Source organism: Xiphophorus hellerii, chromosome 20, assembly GCF_003331165.1.
Source record: "Xiphophorus hellerii strain 12219 chromosome 20, Xiphophorus_hellerii-4.1, whole genome shotgun sequence".
NCBI lineage: Eukaryota > Metazoa > Chordata > Actinopteri > Cyprinodontiformes > Poeciliidae > Xiphophorus > Xiphophorus hellerii.
This window is the reverse complement of record NC_045691.1, coordinates 20,406,725-20,430,748: the sequence shown is the minus strand read 5'-3', so window position 1 is coordinate 20,430,748 and position 24,024 is coordinate 20,406,725. Positions and strand designations below refer to the sequence as shown.

General features: G+C 38.6%; 1 protein-coding gene across 4 annotated transcripts; it reads right to left on the bottom strand.

Annotated features, from left to right (window-relative positions):
* Nucleotides 1-22,126, bottom strand: LOC116710743 (LIM domain and actin-binding protein 1-like). Of its 4 annotated transcripts, none has more exons than XM_032549956.1 (10): nt 21,889-22,126; nt 16,813-16,941; nt 15,565-15,607; nt 6,685-7,119; nt 4,217-4,271; nt 4,036-4,121; nt 2,994-3,072; nt 2,881-2,912; nt 2,653-2,789; nt 1-1,740 (listed from the first exon to the last, which is right to left on the bottom strand). In XM_032549956.1, the coding sequence occupies exons 2-10, from the start codon at nt 16,929-16,931 to the stop codon at nt 777-779; spliced, it is 1,950 nt and encodes a 649-aa protein (XP_032405847.1). In that variant the 5' UTR covers nt 16,932-16,941; nt 21,889-22,126; the 3' UTR covers nt 1-776. The 4 variants fall into 4 exon arrangements, with proteins under 4 accessions (XP_032405847.1, XP_032405844.1, XP_032405846.1 ...); XM_032549953.1 differs by having other exon boundaries at nt 21,814-21,988; XM_032549955.1 differs by having other exon boundaries at nt 2,653-2,786; nt 21,814-21,987.
* Nucleotides 22,127-24,024: the final 1,898 nt, after the last annotated feature.

The window sequence follows — 24,024 nt, the reverse complement described above, 5'->3', positions numbered from 1 at the left end:
CTCAGTAGCACATTTTAATTCTATTTCAGAAACAGGTTGTGATCTCCAGTCACAAGAAGACAAATTGTTGTGCAAACATGTACTCCATAGCATAAAAAATACATTAAAAATGTTTTGCAAACAAAATGGATTACATTTGCAAATGTTCCTTTAAACTTGAAAAGGCCCCTGGAGATGTTAGGAATTACCACGAAACTTTGGCAGCTCATTTGGTCCGTTTTCATTTCAAGAGATGAATTTACAAAAAACTGCAAATTTTGTAATATGCAACACAATAATGAAAAAAACAATCTAATTGCACAAGCGGTATGTGGAACATCAGCCAGGTATTCTGCAAAGAAAACGTTTAAAGCAGATAAAACATTTAAGCTTAAATTTTTTTTTTAAAAACTGTTTAAAACAGAAAAGTGAGAGGAAGCAGTATTAATGTAATATGAAGGCAAGGACAAAACTGGGCAACAACCAGCTGTTTGATCCCTGAGCGAAGACCAGAGCTGTACCAAGTTTTCAGGAGTTAAAATCAAAACGGAGAGCCAAAACTAAAACTAATTTAAACGCTGTTCTTCATTTTTCAAAGGGCAATTGATCTAAAAAAAAAGTTAACTTTTTTTTTTACAAATCTAAATGAAACATAAAAAGAGCAATAAAAGATTTGATTCACAGATAGCTAGTTTTGGTTTCTGCAGGAGTAAAATCTGGTAAAGCTAAATTAGTCGACCACCTTTGAGCGAAAAGTGGGGTTTTTTGGTTGCTGGAAGTGGATTTTTAAGCTGCTGTTACACTGTTGAGTCCTCGTCGTCTTCATCGTAGTAGCGGTTCTTCTTGATGATATCCTCGGCGCTCAGATCCTCAGCGTCGCTCCCCTCCTTGTTGTCTTCCCAGAAGCCCACATCCTGGGAGGAGTGCTTCTCCTTCCCAGCCTCCTCCTGCGCTCTCTCCTTCCGTTCCTCCTCATCTTCTGTCGGATTCTTCTCCTTCGAGGTTCTCACGCCTCCGTTTGGCGTTTGATTCATCCGCTGCTCTTCCTTTTCCTCCTGTTGGTGGTTTACTTCGGGTTTGTCTTCAGATGACTGTTTCTCCTCCAGCGATGCCCTGAAGTCCTTCACTAATTTGAGTGGGCGCCGCGGCTCCCTGGGACCCGCGGCGGCTGTGGGAGTCGGTTTCGGTTTGGCTGCGACTGTGAACATGCGGCTGCGCTCCTTCAGAGACGTGGTCCTCCTCAGGCTCTTCAGCTCAGCCTGCTCTGAGCTCTGGAAGGATGACTGGACCTCGTCCTCTGGGGGCCACTTGGCTCTCCGGGATCTGTTTGAAGGGAAGTCCTCTGAGGACGGACTCAGCGGTCCAGGGCGGTCTTCGCCAGCCGGAGGCGGCCAGGCCACCTTCAGCCGCCGCTTCTCGGCCGGCTTGTCTGCAGCCTCCAGCATCTCTCCGGAGCCGGCCCGCGGTTTTGTGCGGGTCTCCAGCAAGGCGGCCATGTCTGTGACCTTGACCTGTGGCGACGTTTCCCCACTCGGATCTGGCTGCGGCTCGGACACACTCTCAGCTGGCCGCTTTGCTTCCACTGGTTGCTCTTTGGGCTTCGGCGGTTCCTCACTTTCCTCTCCCTCGTCTCGAGGTTCCCACATCTCCTTATGAGGGCGATGGCCGAAGCCTTCGTCGTAGTTCCCTTTGGCCTTGAACAGCTGGTTGTAGTGCGGCTTGCAGTAGATCTTACCATGCAGGGAGGCGTAGTTGCACAGACTAGAGACAGAGCAGCAAAGATTTCACATGAGCACAAATCTTATAAAATTCATTTCATGTTAAGACTCCCAGAATTCCAAGAAACCCTGTTCCAGAGATTTCAAAACTTTGTTTGACTTAAAAATGCAAAGTTCATACTAAATTTGTGGCAGAACTAAAGAAGGAAAGAAAGAAAAGTAAAATAAGAAGAGAAGGAGACCAAAAAGGGATTGAGGTTGGACAAAAAGCTGGAAAGGACAGATATAAGGAAGCCACAAAGAAAGGACACAAAGATGAGGAAGAAAGAAAGAAAGAAAAAATACAAGAAGCAAGGAATGAAGAAAATACAGAGGGAAGGACAAGAAATGAATTGAAAAAAGGAAAATAAGCAAGAAAATGATAGAGGTAAGAAGGAAGGAGGGAAGGACAGAAAGGGACACAGCAACACGATTGGTAAGAAAGAAATACATTTACTCTTATTTTCTTATTTCAAACAAGTCATGTGTATATGCCTGTTTGTATATGTATATATGGAAGTAATAAATGTGAATGTCATTGACAAGTTGATTAATTTTAGTAATTCAATTCAAATAGGATTTTTTTTCTGTTACAGTTTGGTTATTGCTGTTATAACTAATAAAACTAGAAGTCAGTTTCTCATTAAAATGAAATCACTACATAAGACCAAAAGCAAAGTTTTTCTTTAAGTTAAACAGAAATAATAAATTCACCGAAATCAGTGGATGACTGCTGACTGGGCATTTGGCATCTAAGCACACAAATGGAAAGTTATGTGGAAGGAAAAAGTGTGGCAGAACAGGATGAACTGCAGAATTTAAGGGATTGTGAAGCAAAGCACATTCAAGAGTCTGGACTAATCTTTTCTATTATACAAGAATAAATATAACAGTAGATCCAAGTGCAGCAGCTTACTTCAGCTTGGTGTTGCAGTGAGAACAGGCGAAGCAGTTTTTGTGGTAAGTGTGTTCACCAACCACCATTTTCTCCAGAGGATACACCGTTTTCTGACAGGCAGCGCATTTTGTTGTCTCTGGCAGGCGAAACTTCTGCTAAAACAAAAGCCATCCAATGCATTCATGAAGAACAAAGAGTGAATAACTGATTTTAGTAACTGGCTGTGAGATTGTCATGTTGCCCCACCCTGGTTGCTTTGAGTTGCTCAGTTCCTTCTCCTGAAAGAGAGAAAACACAGAATCAGCTCTGGCGTTGCTCAAGGCCTTTTCATGTTTCCTCTGGTTTCTGGAAAACGTTACCATTGCACTCTGCTGCCGGAGTCTGTTTGACTCTCATGGATACAGATTTTCTTAGAGCAGGCCCTTTTGGTTGATCGGTCTGGTGAAAGCACAGAGAGAAATAACAGTATTAGTGACAAGATCATCCAAGTTTGGACACTGAGAGAGAACGATGCAAACAATAAATGGAAACACTTCTCAATCTTTATGAGAAAGAAACTGAGTAGCAAAAGCTGAACTGGTAAATCTGGTTTTATTATATCAATTAAAAAAGGCAGGGTGGTCAGATCAAAGTACAAGATGACCGATTGTTCTTTGATGAAAGCAGTTTTAATGTGTGGTTTATGAGTATTTCTAGTGTGCTGTGGTGGCGCAGCGGTTAAGCACAACCCACATCCGACCCCTGGCGACCTCAGCTGCATGTCTTCCCCCTTCTCTCATTACCCACCTTCCTGTCAATGCACTATCAAATAAAGGCCACTACAGACAATAAAACCTTAAAAAACTTATTCATTACTTTTCTCAATATCAATTTAATCATTTCAGTTACGATCTATTTTGTTTTCATACTATCTCAGAGAACTCTGAACTGAACAACGCTACTGCTTTACATGACAAAACTCACTTGTGACATTTACCCTCGAAGGTGAGCGCGTGGTGACTGCTGTTCGTGTGTTAGCATCGCATACTTTAGGCAGTCACACAATCCGCATATCTTTTCCTACTGATGATGCCCCTTCAGCAACATACAGAGAGGCTCACTGCCTAACACTCAAAGCTGATTTTTCCCCAGCTGTTTCTGCACCACAGTTCTCTTGTCACTGCACAGAAGCTACCTGCAGGCAAGTCTGCATTCACAGCGCAGGAGAACGAAGCTGCAGTCTGGATTTCACCCTTAATTTATGTCCTTAGTGATTTTATCAGCTGACAAGGTTAAGCAGATTTCATCAGGGGAACATTAACCTTGAAAGCCACATATCATTTTTTTTCAAACAATCAAAATACAGCAGAAATATTTCTGTTTGTTTCAACTGAGTTAAACTGTATCTTGTGCTGAACTCACAGAGAGGCCGGCGTTATGTTTAGCAACACTCAGCTCATACTTGGCCTTTTTCTCCTTCATAGACGCAGAGCGGGTCAGCGCAGAACCTGGAGCAGAGGTGGGGATCTTCATAAACTGAGGTCGATAGATGTTAAAAAAAAAAAACACAACAAATGCTGGTAGAAATAAATAATTTGCTTACTTTTAGGATGTTCTGAGTCTTCAGACGAAGTGCTGCGAATCGCCGACCTGCCGACCTGAAGGAGTAAAAACAGGCCAAGGTTTTAGGAGTGGAGCTAAACGTGCATGTATGAGCCAGGCCTAGTTTTCCTTCCTTAATTTGCTGAGGAGAGCACTTTAAGTATTACTCATCTCTGCCTTCACTACTCAAAAGTTTTGCAATGGTTGATAGCGAGAGACACCACCCAAACAATTTCCAGATTAAACTTAACAAAACATGTCACAGGTCATCAAGCGCTCTTTGAACGAGTTCGATTTGTTCAGCTTCCATGTCCAGAACCTGAATTTTTACATGTTTTATCCAAGTATATATACTAACATTTGTACAATAAAGTGGTAACATTAAAACACAAAATAACATAGGAAAAAGTTTTTAGCATTAATTTCTGTCAATAACTAAAGTTCATCACCATTTTAGTCACATTACAACCAAAACTTTACTTTAAGAAACGAAAATCAGAAAATTGGAGTGTGCGTTTAGCATTAACTCTACTCAAAAGTAAAGTAATATTTGGCAGCAATTGAACCTGCAAATCAATGGATCATTCGGGTTTATACATTTGTTCCGGCTCGCAATACTTTGAATTACTTTTACGTTTACTGTTGTAAAAAAAAACAAAAAACAAACAGAAACATTCAGGAGGTACGAAAACCTTTGCCTGGTACCGTAAACAACATCCGGATGGTGTGCTGAATCCGAAAAGAGAAACAAAAGTGATACAGGTAGCAGATGTCTGACTCTTATCTGATGATAACTGGGACGGCTGGGATCTGATAAGGCTGCCACCTGCACGCGTCTGACCTGCAGTCAAAACATCTGAAAGCGTTCGTGTGTCCTTCACTAAACACAACGTGGATGTGCCTGATTGCACCGCGGCTCTGACACTAATGATAGTTTCTCTCTGCACACACACACAAAAAAAAAGCAAGGAGTGTGAGCCGTTTCAAACAGCCCACGTGTTACTAAGAACAGAGTGAAATTTTTTTTGTAACTTTCCTATTGATCATGTTGAGATGAATAAATGTGAATAATAGTTTCAATGATTATGTGAGAACAGATTAAGTATAATAACACGAGAGGGAAACTGAGCAAACGTGAATACAGGGATGAATTAACTAAAGAAACCCAAAGAGTGAAGGAAAAACTCTAAAAACAAAAAAAAAGAAGATTCTTGGTTTTAAATATGTTAACAATGCCAAGATAAAGACAGCAGCTTTACTGAGGCGATCCCATGAAGACTGAGATGGGCCTTGGAAAGGAATGTCTGCATTCCTCTGTTTCAGGAGCTGAAGAGAGGGAGACTTGTTTTATTGGTCAGAGAGAAAAAAAGAGAGAGAGAGAAAAAGAGAAGGAGAGCTGCAGCGAAAGAATGGAACTGGGGAAGGTAGAGACTGGTGACTGAACTAAAGGGCCTTCAGAAATGAGTGAAACAAGTAAGTATGGACGGTTTCAAACGTCTGAAAGGACGTGAAGGGAAATGTGCCTGAGCATTTTGCACCAGGACAGCACCTCGCAAAAGAATGTTCACCTTTGACCTTTTCTTTTCTACATCTTATCAAGACACAACAAAAAGAATAAATCTGTTTTACTGGCATTTTATGTGATAGATTATCAGAAAGCTGCGCATAATTATGATGTGGAAGGAAAATAATTTGCAATGTTAAAAACAAAAAGTGTGTTGATCCAGTGTGCTAATTAGTGAGTGCAGTCAGGCTGTGTGTCGTTTAATCTTAGTATAAACAGGTCTATGAGTTTGTTTGTTTGAACAAACAGGATAATGAAGAGAGAAATACGGTGGTGGCAGCAGCATGCTATGGGATAGCTTCTGCTAAATGCAGGGCAATTCTGGGAGAAAACATTTTAGACCTGAAGCTGGGGCAGAAGTTCACTTTTCAGCAGATCCAAAGCTGCTCAAAAATGAGGAAAACACGACAAAAATGATTTGACTTGTGATGAATTGATACTTGTTAATGTCTATTTGTTGAAACATGCATAACCTGCAAATTTTTAATAACTCTACATGACACCTTATTATGTTCTAAAACACATTACTAGCATACATCAATGAATAATATGTAAATAATTATCCAACTCTTTGTAATTTACACATCGTAATCAATATAGTTATGTAGGTATATATTTTGCAGTAAAAGCTGACTCTAGAAAACATCAAATGCAAATGTCCAGCATATTTTAATAACTACATAACCTAATTTCCTCACTTTGCAGATGTATCATGTTTTGTGTTGGTTTATCACACAATTCTTGTGAAAAATAAAAGCTCCAGGAGTATGAATACTTGTGCAAGACACTGTAAAAACAACAACAAAAACAAGATTGTAACCTTAACTACAAGCTAAAAACCTGAGTTATGTTGCACTCGCCATCAAGTTTAGACTTTTGCCACTTTTACAAATCAACAGGTTTACCTTTCCAGCGGCATCTTCTCCCTTCTCAAACTTCATCTTCAGGTCGGTCAGCTGAACTTTGGGTTTTTCAAAAGTGGCGAGTGGGCTGGTGGGAGCTTCCTCCTCAATCGTCTCAGGTTTTCGCCTGTCTGTGACCTCATCCCTGTCCATCCCTCTCTGCTTGTCGCCCGCCGGGGCTGCGGGTGGCTGCTGCACTGGCCTGGCTGCGCGCTGATCCCCCTTATCGGCGTGCAGGTCCTGGTTCTTGACAGGCGCGGGCTCCTCGCGGATGGCAGCGGGTCTGGTCAGGACGGAGCGTGAGCGGCGAATGCTGGAGCCACTGGGAGGCAGAACAGGAGGCTTTTTATCCTGATTTAGGTTGACTGCTTGCTCAAATTGATTCTTCAGAGAATTCAGTTTTCCAGCGCGCAGAGAGGATGGAGCGCTATCAGTAGTCTGCAAGAAAAACAAGAGAGATGAACTGAATTAGAAAAAAAACATTCAGTCACAAGAACTATTTAGTTGAAGGAGAACTGATGGAGAGAGACAGCTGAAAGGCCTCGGATTAATGCAGTGGAATGAAGGAAATGCCTGATTCTGAACTTGGCTAAGTTAATAGATGAAGTGAGCAGCTGCTCAACGCTGCTCCAGCACAGAGATGTGGCTCCTGAAGTCAGAGATGCTGGTTTATTAGCTGTGACGGGAAACTCAGCTGCTTTTCTCTTCACTTTTTTCCCTAAACCCCACAGACGACGGCTCCGTTTACCACTGAAGTGTCTGCTTTTAGTGACAGGTGAGGAAAAGAAAACTCAGCAGGAGCACCACACACTTCAGCAGGCAGGAAGTTCCTCAATTGTAGAAAAGCAGTGACACATAAGCAAAGAGGATGTGGACAGGAAAATATGTACTTCTGTTAATCATAGAAAACAAAATGGACTTCAGAATGACGTTTCCTGCCCACACCCTTGCACAATTTCCACACAAAAAAACTATTTAATATGCCTTGCAATTAATTACAAGTTATTAAAGATGACAAACATGAACTGAATCCTTATGTGTAAAATAAATACATAGAAACAGTAAAGGACGCCGCGACGAGATTTCAGCAAGTGACAAAACCCAGACAAAAAAACAAAAAGCAGTGGCACAACTGCTGTCTTTGTGAAGCGAGGCCAGCCTGAATGGACAACCGGATCACGAAGAGATTGTTCCCGATTTTTTGTTTAAGCAAGTAGAAAAGAAGAAGGAACCTTTTTCAATGAGAAGAAGCAGCCAGGATTGGTGTCACTACAGCGAGACAGCAAGGAAAGTCCAGGTGGCGCGGCTGGTTTTCCTCCGCGGCTCAGGAGGCGAGAGACGGCAGAAGGTCGAGCTGTACATGACACAGGCGGCTAGACAAGACCTACCAGAGAGAGCCGGTCCGGCCCCGCTCTAACGGCAGGAAAGTGAGAGACAGAGTCAGAATACCCAGGAAACCAGAGCAGGAAATGATACGCTCCGGGAAAAGTTAACTCTTTGCTCCCTGCTTTTACTTCTTGTTTCCTCTGATGAAGTGTTAGTGGACAAAGTTACCAAAACCTCAAATTAATGCACGACTCGCCAGAAAGATACAGAATACTCAGGTTAAAAGAATAAAAGGGATCAATTAAAGCAAGGAGCAGGGAGGAAAATTAAACGGTAAAGAAATAGTTCAGTATAGGCCTGTCACGATAGGAAATTTTGCTGAGCGATTAATTGTCTCAAAAATTATTGCGATAAACGATAATATTGTTTGAAGACCTTTTTACACTGATTTAATGGAAATGAGGTAATAATGCATGTGATTTCCTGCCAAAGATAGATACACTTTATTTTCAAAAGAACACTAAACACTGCAACTGATAAACAAAATAAACAAAACAACCGAAAACAAAAACAAAATGGATTCTCAGTCTCCATTAACAAAAAACGCACTTGAAAAAAAAACTAAACAACATAAAGCCAAAGTGGAAATAAATACTGCATTCAACCAAAAGAGTGCAGATTATGAAGTCTGTATATTATTTTGCCCTTCAGTAATAATTAGATTTAAATAGAGAAAATGGGCACATCGACTACCTGATGCAATAGTTCACACTACATGATTTTTGCTCCTATTTTTCCCCTTACAACAATCTTAAAACGTTGATCTTTCTAAGATTGTGTGGTGTGTTACGGTAGATCGTCGTTGCCGCTCCGATCTAAATCAGGGGTTTTCCCCGACTGGGAGCTTTAACTACACCTGTTGAATGTGACAGGCAGCCAATCAGAAAGCGAGGATTCTCCTTCGCACTTTCTGAGGGGAAATTACGTCCCAAACAGCTGACACGACGCAACCCGAAGTCCAGCGGACATTGGAGATGATATGTGGAAACAACATTAATGTTTATTCAAAAGCAAAGAATATAGAAATGACAAGTGGAGGAGTTGGAGCGAAATTGCTACCGCAGTTGATAAACCCGGTAACTTTTCAGCTGTTCTTCGTTAACGTGACGTAAATAGGTTATAATGATTTTCATTCGGTCAGGACTTTACGCTGACACTAGCCACATGCATTGCAGGTAGATTGTAGTAAAGCTTTGATTAATGCCTGGTTTTAAAATTAGTTAACTGAACTTGTAGCCATTATTTTGTGCCCATTGTTGGACACCACACGGCAGGAACGAATCCGATCGAACCGCTATACCTAGGATTTCTGTCGGCTAATGTGTGGTCTGTCAGGTTTTGAAAATGGGCCGACAATCGGCTGGCAGCTCTAAGATCGTGCAGTCTGCGCTGGGCTTTTCACTAAGGAAATGAGGAAGGGAGGAGTCAGTGGAGAGCACCGGAGTTGAGCCTTTTTTCTTTCAGTGTCATTAACAGAAAGAGAAAAAGGCTGGAAGAGACGATAATGCCGATAATTAAAATGACGTCGATAGTTTTAATTTATCGTACGATTAATCGATTTATCGTTTATCGCGACAGGCCTAGTTCAGTATTTAATTAAGAGTTGCTCATTTCCTAAGCTCTACAATCTTATGACTCTACAATATCTTAGGAAATTATGTGGTTTTTTATTTGTTTTTGTCACGCCATTACCGCAAATATTTTGAGACAGACCAACACAAATCAGTGCATTGCCGTAAAAGTGCCATAGAAAAAATACCTGGTTTTCAAAATGTTCTACAAAGTAAATATAAATAAACAATAAATACAGAAAAGTGTGGTTTGCATCTTAGTCACTTTTACTCTGAGGCCCCTAAATGAAGCTGAGGAAGAGTCTCTACCATCTGTCCACAACCAGAGATTTGAATTTTGGCTCATTCGTCTTTGCAAAACAGAGAGGATCTGTGAACACCACAATACATTCTCAGTTTATTTTTGACCTGGAGTTTGACTAAACCATTCAGGATGGTTTAGACAAAGTCCATGTTGATAATTGGTGTTCAATTGTTGATAAAAATCCTCTCATTGCCACAAAAGTGAGATTTTTTTAAAATTAATGCACAAAAACTGTTTATTGTGACTTTTTTCCATTTTAACCTGTTCAACAAAACCCAAACATGACATATCTTAATAAAATTAACTTACAAATGATTTGTGCATAATAGTTTCTTGCACATTTCTCTTATTCAATTGTTTTCCATTTCATTAATCTAGAAATATTAATATTATTATTATTATTATTATTATTATATAGGATAATGACTCTTTTTCAAAAAGGCTTGTTGTAATTGGCCACTTTTAATGAATGGCTGCACCAATGTCTGCGATTGAGGAAAAGCTGCTGGATCCTCGGGGTTCTCTTTATTATTAAACCAAACTGAAAGCCAGAAATTTGAGTTCAGTTACAAAAAGTTAAAATTTGTAAATGAAAGCTTACTGTAATTAAAAAAAATAAAAAAACTTCCATTGTAGCTCTGGATGTATGTTTAGATTTGTTGTCCGGCTCCATGTATCCTCCCATGATAGAGCCACCACCATGTTTCCCAATATGGAAAACGTGTTGAGGACGAACTGTAGTATTAGATTCCCGTCCAACGAAGCTTCTTCCATGAAACCCAGAGACGTAATCTGACCAGAACATCTCCCTCTACTCTCACCCCCAGTTCATAACTGCTACCCTGTGCTGATCTATCTCATAAAATCTAATCAAGTTTGTTAAAGTTTGTGTTCAGAACTGAAAGACCAAAGGGTATGGATATTTTTGAAAGACAGTGCCGGTCCTTTAAAGACTGCAGGTTCAATCAAAACTTTTATTGCAGCAGAAAATTTAAAAACAATCATGGATTCTGTATTTTTGGTCATTTCTGTCTCTGAGGTAACTGATCAGGGTCAGTGATGCTACCAGATCCCAGTGGCTTAAAATTTTTTCAGGTTTTCATCAGGTTGAGCAGAGGCCTGATGTTAATGGCCCTCTGCTTTTAAATCAGCTGCTGAGCCAGGAACACATAAAACATGCAGGACGCCAGCCCTCTGGTCCTGGAATTGGAAACCTCCGCCTTAAATTATCCTCAAAAGCAGCTGCAAGTTTACACATAATGAGTGGCAGTTATACAGAATCACAGAGACAGACAGACATGAGACGGTGTTCAAAACAGCAAAAAAAGTGATGGAAAAGGCACAAAAGTGATCTACCTTGGTAAACAAAAAGACTTTTTATAACTGGAATTAGAGCAGCCATATTTCCATATAATCTACTATACACATGCCAACATGTCTTGTGAAAAAACTTATTTTTAAAAAGAAAAAGAAAAAGATTATTTGAGCTTTAACAGAAGAAGTCCCTTCAATTGATCATATTTTGTCACAACATACCCAGAGACTTCAGCGTATTTTATTTTATTTAAGGACTTTGTGTGTTAGAGAAGAAGTTAAACTCTGTCAAAGGGAACTTTTGAATAAAAGTTGTTGTGGTGGATTTTATTTAAGAGTATCAGAGTAAAGGAGGCTCAATACCAATAACCCCACGTTGACCAATCCTAAAAAAAAAGTGTATTTGAAAGTTGTTTAAAAAAATTCCTCAAACAGATTTTATTCTTGCTTAATGTTTTTGTCACATGTGGCCTTTACTCATTAGTAGCTTGAGAGGAGAAAGGGCAAATAGATAAGGAGAAGCAGTAAATCAAACCGAGGACAAATGTGTCAAGGACAACAGCCTCCATGTTTGGTGCATCTGTTCTCCATCTGAACCACAGGGCAGCATGTGATATCAATTTCAAATAAAACCTACTGCATTAATTGGGAACACAGCTTGAGACAGAAGGTCAATACAGATTCACTGCAGTCACACAGCATTTGTTAGCATTTCAACAGCTAAACAAGAAACTAAACCAGGAGTCTGCAACTTGGTAATAAAGAACCAACTAATGTACTTAGATATACTGCAGATTTGATAACACATGGAGGTTTTCAGATTTGTTGATAGAATAATTGCAGTAAACATCCACAAAAGAATGACTCAAAAACCACCAGTAAGATTTTTACTGGTGACAGTAAAAGTGACCGTGAGTTTTTTTTCTGTCACTGGGTTGGAAACTATGTGTTTTGTCAGAATCAGTTTTTATAATACAAGATTGTGTGCCTAAAAAATCATTCCTCAAGCGCTCACAGTGTACAGACTTTAGGTATAAATATATAAAAAATGACTTTTCATTGTTTCTTATACAAAAATCATAGAAGAAAACTGTATCCTTTCTTTCATTTAAAACTTAAAAATATAAATAAATATATGTTTTTTTAATTGCGAAATCACATTGTCTAGAGCAGATATTTCTAAAAAATTATAAGCAGTCTTTTTGTCAAACGATCATGTAGCATTTCAGCCCTAAACAACTTTTATTTCTCTGGACAGAGGGCACAAAAGCGCTTTCGATTACAAAGGTTGCAGACCTCTGACTTAGACAAACCATTTTCCAAAATACAATCACTAAAAGAAGAATTTCCAGCCAAAATGATTCATATTCCTGGTAATGAAGTAGGAATATTATGTGGGGAATAAAATTATATTTTAATCTTACCAATATGTTTCTTCTGCCTGGAACTATTATTATCATTTTTGAAATAGCTCAAGTCTATGTATGTGGTAGAGAGTCTGTGTAGGGAGCTGAAGTTTAGGGTGATGGCAAAGAGGCTTTCCAACCTGAAAGACTTCGAGCTCATCGCCAAAGAAAACTCATCAAAATACCAGCGGAAACACGCAGAGAGCTGCTCAGCAGTTATGAGGGTTTGATTCATGTAATAATGACAAGATTAAAAATAACTTTCAACACCCATTTAGAAACAGAAACTACTTTTATATTATCTTGTTGTCTTTTGAGATGCCTGTCTGATGTGCCTGTCAGAAACAATTTAGGGCTTAGCTGTGCATCGTTAGTTCAACTGGGTAATTTGAGGTTGTAGATCATCTTCAAAGCAGAAATAAATCTGAATATTGGCTTTGTTCTTCTGCCTTTCAAGCTTTCCTTTCTTACATTAAGCAACAAGTTGGAAAGGCCCATAAATAATTAAAAGACGAAATCATTTTATTTACGTAATAAACTAGGTTAACTGGATGGTAACACTTTATTTGAAGGCGTGTGCATAAGACTGACATGACACTGTCATAAATATGACATAACATCTGTCATGAACATGACAGAGTCTTCATGAATGCTGTCATGAAGCGTCATTCGGAAAATTAAAACACTTTTAATGCAAAGTTGTCCTAAAAGTTGCATTAAAAGTGTACATTTTGCATCACTTTGACATTAATGACCATTTTAAAGCGTCATTATTTACCAAATGACACTACATGACAGCATTCGTAAACATTCATGAAGACTGCTTCATGTTTATGACAGTATCATGCCAGTCTTATGCACACCCCTTCAAATAAAGTTTAGTTTGGGATTAATAAATTACTGCAAGTCACAACAGAATAAAATCCAGAAATCTTATTCTTTATAACAATCTGTCTCTTGATTACATAATAAAAGATGGACTTGGTATTTGCTGGACATGTTGACAAAGACTCCCAACCCCCAACTATCTTCCCACACACACACACACACACACACCCACACCCCCACGCCCACACACACGCATACACACACAACCCCCCACACACACACCACACAAACAGATGGTCTTTCACGGTGCTCATTCAAACTAAGCTCAGACACAACATACCACACGAGTTATTCATAAATAATTCAGCTGACGCTCAACTTTAATGTAATTGTATCGGGAAGGCAAACATATGTTAAGACGTTGAAAAACAATAATTAAACTGATTCACACTAAATATTGGTTTAGATTACAGCTGGCGGTGCTTTGTGAGAATTCAGCTCCTATCATTACAGTAACATCTGAGCAGCTACCTTGGTTTATATCAGGTTTCGGCTTTACCACCCACAGCATTAAAGAAAGAAGATGCCTACAGTCTCTCCAAATAGCTGCTTGACACACAGGCTGGGAAACAGACCCTGTAATCACACTGTACAACAGTACCTTGTGTTTCCTCATGACGTTCTCTGATCCGTTTCTCATTTGATCTCAGTCCAAGTTTGTTTACCGCTCTTTCACTCTGACACAGCAGCCAAACCTGCACGTGGAGCCTCAATAAGTTTTACAAGTGGGGGATTACACTGGAGCAGGATTATGGGTTTGATAGCTTGCCTGTCGCAACAAGTAGCCAATGAGAGGTCAGCTGGAACAGGCAGTGTGTTGGCATGGTGAGTCAATGCGTTTGTGTGCGCGTTCCTCATCTCCTAAAGCTCTAATTAGGTTACCACCACATGAGTGGAATGGAGGAAATCAAGAGAGACAAGCAGTACACACACAGTTTGTATAACCCCCACTCCGGAGGAAGGGGCAAAATAAATGGTAATTTACACATTAATCTGCTTGTTTGTTTAGTCTTTAAATGAAAGATCTTAATCCCTGTCTTCCAACGAAGGATTAGGTTTCTACAGTGCCTCGTAAAACATTCACACCTCTAGGGCTTCACCCGTTTTTCCAAGAAATTAAAACTTTACTGCATTTTACTGGGGTTTTATGTCGCAGTGTTGCCCAAGTTCACTCACCAGCATATTTTTAGCTGTGCAGAGGTTTCATAACGAGCCACTCATTTAATTCAGGTGTTTTTGAGCAAGGATGCATCTAAAAGTTGTCAAGTTTTTAGATGTATATTGCTGGACTTGACCAACCGTATCCTGAACCAACAAGTTCAGCATATGCATGGTTTTGAACTGTTTTAAACAAATACAATTCTGAAATATGTGACCTCCATTTTTATTCAGCTCCCTTTACGCTGATGACTATAAATAAACTCTTGTACAGTCAAGAAGAGCCACTTACTTAATAGTGCCCAAACGTCAGCAAAGGGCCTGCATAGGTTCACCTTCCAGCAGGACAGAAAGACTCTGAACATGCAGCCAAAGCTCCACTGAAAGGGCATGAATCTAAGCAGCCGTGTCTTAGAAAAGCCCTCAGTCTAAACCTAAATCTAATTGAGAATCTTAAAAAAGATGTTCACAGATCTTCTCTATCCAATCTGACTGAGTGAGCTTATGGCATTTTAGAAAGACAAATGGGCAAAACTGTTGGTATCCAAATTTGCAAAGATTGTAGAAACATAACTCAGACGATTTGCAGCTGTAACCGCAGAGGATGGGGTGTTTCTACAAAGTTTGGGATCAGAGAGGCTGAACAGAAATGGACATAAAGATTTTCAGAAAAAGCCAGTAACTTTGTGTTGGTGTTTCACATAAACTCCCAATAAAATACACTAAAGCAACAATATCTGCAGGACTGGCGGATGTGAATTATTTTTGCAAAGATCTGTGAATGTTTTCTTAGCAATACATAATTTTACATAAATGTCACTATTCAATATGATCCATCTTTAAGAGGAATACTCACTCCTTTCTTTTCTGCATTGGATTTCTCGGCATTCTTCTGGTACCTGCAGGGCAAGGAAACAACGCTGACCTCTACTGACTCACAACAATGCAGAGCATACACACATTTTATGTTTTCTGATTTAAAACGTTGGGAGGCTTTAAGTTACAACGTATACAAAAAAAACCTGTTCATTTGTTTATTTTAATGTTATATGATGACATTCTGGAAACAAACGCCGGTGCTTAGATACTTCAATGATTAAACAAGTTTTCCTAGCCATATAAAGGACACAGGAAAAAATACTCTTATGGATAGTTTCTACACATTATTCTCTCACATTGACTGGAATTAATCTCAACTCCTTGGTGGAGCCAGTCCATGTACACAAAACTACATTCATGTGAGTCCAGCCTCCACCATGATAACTGTCTTAATCCGGAAATCTGCGCTATCATTTCTCCAAACAGAACCCTTCCCACTTACACAATAATATGTCATCATCTACCAAACATGTTTAAACAACCTTCCCACTTGCCCACATGGTCTTGAGTAAACTACAGGTAACCATGGTGTTTTTGGAGGGCTGTCGCTTCATCCCTTGCTCTTCAGGTTTCTCCTGGTGGGAGTGGCTTCTGGTCATTTTGCATAGTGACCATATTATACCCAGAAATGTTTGGTCATTACATGCTTGAGTGGTATGATGTAATTCTCTATTGTCCACTTATAATTTACAGTAAAGAAATATGGTTTTAGTTGGCAATAATTGGTCATATTTCCTTTGAGTCAACAGACCCAAGCTCGGATCAGAACCACAAGAAATAGAAACAAATTTCATAAGAGCAAAAAGGTTTTAGAGGTAATTTAGAATTAAGTTCAATGAAACCTTGTTAAAAGGGGGATAATTATGTAAAATGGTGAGTGCTAAAATTGGTGAGTGCTTGCACGTTACCCAAATTCAGCATAATAGATCATGTTTGCCAATCATAGCTTTTGTGTTGGAATGGTTGGATTTGAATCCTGAAAACAATTTATTCAGGCAGCTCAAGAGATTTATACGTTACACATTCAGAGGTCTGATCATAATTTCAGATGTACCCGAAAAATAAACAAAAACATTTGAGGTTTTACATTTGTAAAAGCAAGAGGATATCATAAACTATTCAATCATGTTTAACATGTCCTAAAATTTACTTTAACCTCTATCTGTATTAAAGGCAGCTGCTAAAAGTAGAAATTACTACCAAAGTTTGCTAAAATGTTACCCACTTGGAGAATATTTTTGCAATGCCACTGCTTTTCCCTCGCCCGCCGAGAGACAGCTCCTTGGCAGTGACACGCAAGGACTGCGTCACCTTGGAGCCCCGAACAAATGAGCCGTTCTCCATGGCTATCAACCTGAAGCAAGAAAAAATAAAAGCCACAAACACATTCATTAGATATTTGAACATATTTCTTAGTAATCTACTTCTACAAATATATTTCTTTGTTTTATACCACAACCAGGAAAAGGCTTTGGGAGATAGAGAAAATAAAAGAAAACAAAAGCAGCAAACAAAAAAGATGATCTTATGTAATTATTAATGCCTCGTATTTGTTGAAGAATAATGTTAAGAAGTGTTAAGACAGGATTGTTAGAAAGCGAAATGATTCACAGTGTTTGAGGCAAACTGTGACACAATATGATCGTGAGAGTCTGGCGATATCACGAGATAGTCTGTGATGCTATTTGATATGATGTGAAACAAATCCAAAGCAATACACCATGTGATGCAGGGGCAACTCATACAAAACAATGCAATGTGATATGATACGTGTACCTGCAAAAGCATTCATTACATCCCTTTAACTTTTTCACAATGTGTCACGTTAGAACTTGACAGACCAGCTAAATTTAAGTTGTTATTCTTTTACTAATTAGGTGAATTCTGAGGAAAACTTGGTGCACTGGATTTTTTTTAGGGGTTTCACTGTAAAAGAAAATGCATGTGAATCTGCATAATTCATGAGCAGAATTTTTTAAAACCATAGTTTTCCTTTCACTTCATATTAATGCAGAACTTTATGTTGTTATATCACATAAATCCCAATTAAAACATTGAAGTGTCTGGTTGTAACAAAATGTTAAAAATGTCCCAAGGCACCAAATCTACGGATGTCATTTATTTTCCCCTTAAAGGAATGTCTTTTTTAATTTATTTGTCTATTTATTAATTAACCTTTAATTCACAATAAAAATGCAATAGAGGCCAAATATTTATTTTACAAAAGCATTCGAGCCAAAACTGCCGACATTTGTTTTGCACAAACAGCTGCCTTTAGAAAAGAAAGTAATCAAATACTTAAACTGTGAAACATAATATGTTACAAATATACATTAATCATATGCACAAAATAATGAAGGATAAAATCACTAAAATAAGATTCATTTGAGAGTAACACTTAGCCACCTAGCATGTAGGAAATAAACAAACAAAAAATAATTCATAATCAACAGGATGCTCCCTTTTTTTCCCCCCGTATCTGTTGACAGTTGGTTCATCTTTCTGGCACTCCGTTATCAAGATTGCAGTTTCTACTGAAATGGAAAAACTAGTCTGAAACCTGTTCTTGCATCAGACCGTCAGGCACCCATATGGAAGAGTCCAGCACGGTGTGTGCCGGGCTTGTTTTCTGCCTACAATTATTCATTTGCAAGTTTATAACATAAAACTTTCCTAACAAAACGGCTGAATGCACATATTTGTGCTCATTCAGTCGTGTATGCAAACAGACAAGTCGACGTGTTTGAACTTGTACTGCAGATCCGGTTGCATGAATGCAAAGAGGGAAAACACAAACTGAAAGCAGCAGAGTAGGTATATTCACACAACAAGTGGCCGGCGCAGTGGCGACACAGTTTCACAGAAGATGAGTGTGAACCCAAAATTACGCTTTCACTTAATTATCCTTTGACTAAGCTTTTGCTTTTAGATCTGGCTTATTTGTCAAATGATGAACCTTTGAGCAATATATATATATATATATATATATATATATATATATATATATATATATATATATATATATATATATATATATAAATCACTCTGATATATAAATCACTCTGTGGACTGCAGAGCTGGTGAAGTCATATTCCAAAACACTGGAATGGGAAATGGACAGAACTTATTTAGCATCTTTCATACTGACCACTCAAAGCATTTTACACTACAGCCACATTCAACCACTAAAGTACATACAGTATATACTAACATTCACAACCATGAACACATTTCTAGTTGAAACACAGATCTGAGTGTCCTTCACTGAAAATGTATTCGTGCCATCAAAGACGCTCAAATTCACACCTGAGCTGTTAATACCTTAAAGGTTTGATTTATTTACTTAGCAATTTGTCTATTTACACCTAGAATGCTAATAAAAATAAATATATTGATGTTTGTGGCTTCAACATGTATATAAAATGTTAGCAGGGCCTCGTAAATCACTGCCATCTGCAGAGTATTACTTTAACAATCACTTCAGCTGTGGTCATGTTCACCGTGGCACACCTAGAGGATTACATCATCACTCTGATGCTGACTACTTTCAGGACTTTGAACTGAACTTTAACCCTCATTTAAAAACAGTCAATAAAAAGTCCTTCTTTTACTTTACACCAAATTTGATCTATTTATTTGTGTTTACTTCAATCTACTCTATAGATAAAGTTTTGATTTCTATATTAAGTTTGACAAATATGAACAAAAGATAAATAATGGCGGTACACAATCCAACATATATTCACAAACGAGCGTTACGATGTTATGTTTACGTTCCTTAAGGCGACTTATTACTGACACAAACTTTAGATCTGAAGGCAGGGTGGCTCATTTCGTCATCCTGTATGTTGCCTGATACCAATACTAAGCCAGAACACTGGATCGGGTTCTTTTTGTTGTCATTCAACTGTTCATCTGTTTGCTTCAGGTCTTGCTTTAAGCCTGGAGTCATTTTCTTCATGCAAAGGAGGAGACACACCCTGGAGAAGTCACCTATTCGACTTAAATCTTAAAAAGCCTAAGGATTTAGAAGCAATGAATGAGACAAGGTAAATATGCGTCCGACCTGTCCTTCCAGATACTCATGGAGTGAATTATTAGTACAGATCCTTTGTTTTCTCCACGTTAATAGAAAGCAGTTAGGAGTAAGATAGGGTCATGCTTTTAAGGCATGCAAAAGCAGCCTTAATCTTTTGATTTAAAAAAAAAATAAATTAAGCAAATTAAGACTTAAAACTGATGCAAAGTTGTGGTTTACATACAGTCAAGGTCTTAGACACTCTGATCATTGAGACCAAGGCCAGAAAAACTTGTCTTAAGCAGCTGAATCCAGGGTGGCTACCTGAGCAGATAGCCTTACTAATTAACAAGCTAATAACTGTTTGTTTTACACTATGAAGAGCAGAACAGCAGAAAGGCATACAACTCTGTGCGATGAGCGCTTGAAAACTAATTTTAGCTGCAATTTGATATTATTATTATTATTTATCTTTTGCTTAAAGTGATACTTTAGATTTTTGGAAGCGTGGCATCTTTGTATTACCTGTAACAGAAAGATGCCATATCACAAAATAATTAAATCGTCAGAGAGGTAGAAGACTAACAGACACACCCACTAGGGCAGATTTTATCAATTTGAATGAACTAAAACTGGATCTGTATATTTCCATAAAATACCACCCTATTTTCTTATGATACCTTTATTAACTTTGTTTTCGTTTACATCCACAGTGACCATCTGCTGCCATGAGACTCTGTACAACTGGGTAATTATTATGATAGCCTTAAAAATATAAGTTCAAAATGCTTGGAATACATTAGGCAACAATTACTGTGCTCCAAACAGTCCATTGTGATGTGAGTACTAATCACACTGATTTTAAAATGGTTGCCTTCCTACTTCAAGTAAAAGAAATTAGATAAGGTTATGCATTCGTCTTAAAAAAAAATAATTAAATACTGTACTACCAAGAACCTGGTTTATTTTTACTTGGGGTTATCGTACCAGCAGAATATAAAACTGTCCCAATTACATGGATCCTAGATCTGTTGTTACTTCCTTAATTCTTATACGCATCATTTATTCATAGTATTAGTTCTCTTTTATTATTATGTATCATTATTATTCATTGTTTGTTCTGGTAAACTAGTGTGCTCCTGTAACATGCTGTCTTTGTCTGTTGTATTCAGTTTACAGCACTGTTTCCATTTCTAGTAATCACCACTCCTTTTGTCAGATCCTCCTGGTCTCAGTTCTACTAATGCTCCTTGTCTTCTCTTGTGAGTTTTGGGGATTTTCTAGTTGCCCGTGCAACTGCATCACTGTATAGACGGTCAATGATATTTCATTTTAAAAAATCCCTGCTGCAGTTAACTCTGGCTGCTCCAGGTAATAAAAGCCATCTCAATCACTTTGAAGATTATTTTTGTTACCAGGAGTCATAAAAATCTTTTCAGCGTCACCTTATCAGCTCCAGATCACAAGACCAGAGCTTTCTTCATTTTCATTTTCCAAAACTCCACAAAGGTGAGCAGCATTTTTCCAGCCAAAAGCTCACAATAGGAGTATTGACTGAGTCAGTGGCATCATATGTTGTGAAAGCGTCCACAGCGGTCGCCCTGTTTCGGCAGGGGAATGAGACACAAGCAAAGGCTTGACTAGATGACAGCCTACATAATCCTGTAAACTCTTCAGGATTTTATAATTAAACAAAATCATATATGCTCTCAACGCTCTTGATTTCTACATTGCTGACACAACACCCTCAAAGGTTTTTGCTATGACTACAAGCTACACATTTGGATACTTACTAAGTCAGAGAAAAGGAGGAGTCCTCCTTGCTTAATGCATAATTGATCTATTATTAATTAATACAAAAGCCTCAGTCAGGTGTTCAGGAAAGCATGAGTGACTCGGAACTACAGAGTCATTACTGAAGTATGCAATAAAGAGGAATAACTTGAAGACAGGCAGCCCAGCTCTGAGGCCAACATGTCATCTGAAAAACTTTAATTATAGGTCTAGCTTTCATGGTGGCTAGGAGATAAAAGGGTAAAATAGGCTGTAGCCTTTCGATGACGCAGACCGAGAACACAGTCGTTTTAACTTCAAGGAAAGTCTTGAATAAACAGAAACACACAAGCTGCTCTCACAACGCACACACGTGTATTTATTAAACTTCCCATCAATGTTAGCAATATACGAACTCAAATCTTTCAAACATACCTCTTTGCTTGTGGATAAGAGCGGCGTTAGTTGTTTAGTGAATGTTCCCCCGTCCTAACATGTACCTGCTCCTACCTGCGGGAACTTCCGTTCAGCCAAAGCTTGTGAGAAAACCTGCCAGACACCTGACACTGGCTGCTGGAGCCGCGACACCGCCCGCAGTGGACCGCTCGGAGGAGGAGTGAGCGCAAAGGTGAGTGGAAGAGGCAGATCACGTGACTTGCTGCACCAATGACCTGAGGCGTAACGTTACGTTTACCTGGGAGGTTTTTGTATGCTTGTGCGCAGGCTAAAATTCCTGAGAACAGGTGGCTTTTGCTCACTTCTCAATGTTAAAAGTCAGGAGACAGTCTGATGGTGATAAGAAAAACATGGAGGCAGCAACCGTCTCCATGACAGGGGGAGGCAGCTGGACGGGAGCGTGGGAAGGGGGTGGGGGTAGATGTCGGTGGGGGAGTGACAAAAATGAACAATGCACGCTAAGCCAATGAGTGAACTACGCCTTTAATTTGGATCCCTAAACCAGCAAGAGCACTTCCATTCAGTTTTATTATTATTATTTGTTTATCAGAAAATTATAAATTTCTTCACATTAGGCTACATGCATTTCGCGAAACTTACATAGCTTAAATAAGTAAATACATAAAATAAGCATAAATCACCATGTAGACATAACAGAAAAGAATAAATAAATAAATAAATAAATAAATAAATAAAGGGAGGAGCATTGGGGAGCTAAAAGGTAATAGCTGTTACTTATTTTTTTAGCTTAGTCACATGTTATGCTTTTGGATGTCAAGAATGAAAATGTTCATTTATCTCAGTTTGATTCAAAGAGAGTCACTCATATTGTATAGATCAATAACACACTGATATAGTTCAAGCCTGTATTTCTGTTGGATATTTATGACCGACAGATAATGAAACAAAAAGCCAACCTCAAATTCCCTTACTCGGAAAATGTAAATATTATATAACTTCTTCTTATACAACACAGATTAGAAAGGGATTTTTTAAATACAGAAAATTCGGCCTACTATTCTTTTACAGTATTTAATACGTCCTTATACTCCCCAGGCAGTAGAACGTAATATGGAGGAGATCAACCTGTGGCTCTACTGAGCTTTTTAGGAAGCTCAGGTTTTGTCATCTGCTTTGTTGATTCTGGTGATTATTATCTTCCTAATGTGTTTAACTAGCTTTAGTTTGCTGGTCAATCAAGCACAGTGATACCAAAGCTTAGAAATTATGTGTGTGAGTGCCAAGTTCTGTTGGGAAATCAAATCAGCATCTCCATAAAGTGTGTTGTAAGATTTGATTGTCAGTAGCTGCACAGGCTTTGATCTTAATAGAAACTCAGTGGACCAACATCAGGGTTAGGGTTACAGCTCATGAGTTGAGCTGTAGTACAGGCCTTTTATCTCCCCAAACTATTGAATGGATTTTGCTTCACAATTCTGTTGAGGATTTAGTTATCCCTGCTGATTATACTTATTTTTCTACTATGGCTTTTCCTTCCACTCAACTTTCCATTATTATTCTTGCCTACAGGACTCTGTTTGCAGCCAACTTCTTTGACAATGAGCTTTTGTGTCCTAGCCTCCCTGTGGCAGTTCTTAATGACTTTCTGCAGACCACTGTACAAATTGTGTAAACCATACATTTGTTTTAGAAATCCATTTTATCGGTACAATAATTGGATTTTACATGTAATAATCAAAGAAAAAAAAATATGTGCAGCTATCTAATTCGAAAACACTATCCAAAACCTTATTAATTATTATTTAATTATTACAATATCATGTGAACTGTATCACTACAATGTCAAGTCTCACAATTTTACTTCAAAACGTGTTGTGTTAAATGCACAAATCATGATTCTTCGATATGGTTTCTGTGGTGACAGGAGGGTGATATGATATAATCTGGAGTCCTGCATAAGGACAAATGAACCCTTAGTCAACACTGATGTAACTGAAAACACTGTAAAACAAATATATTTCTGGATTTTCCTTCTCATCAAATACAGCAAAGGCACATCCAAAAGACAGCAACATTTTTGGGTGGGGATTAAAGGATGGAGTTAGTTAGATGTTTGCATGGTATTTGCCTTCTAAATAAGAAGAGATTACTTTGAACGAAGAAAAGTTCTCACTTGGTTGAACCTCTTTGAACAACGTCCAGTGGTTGTTTCTGAATTGGACTAATTAC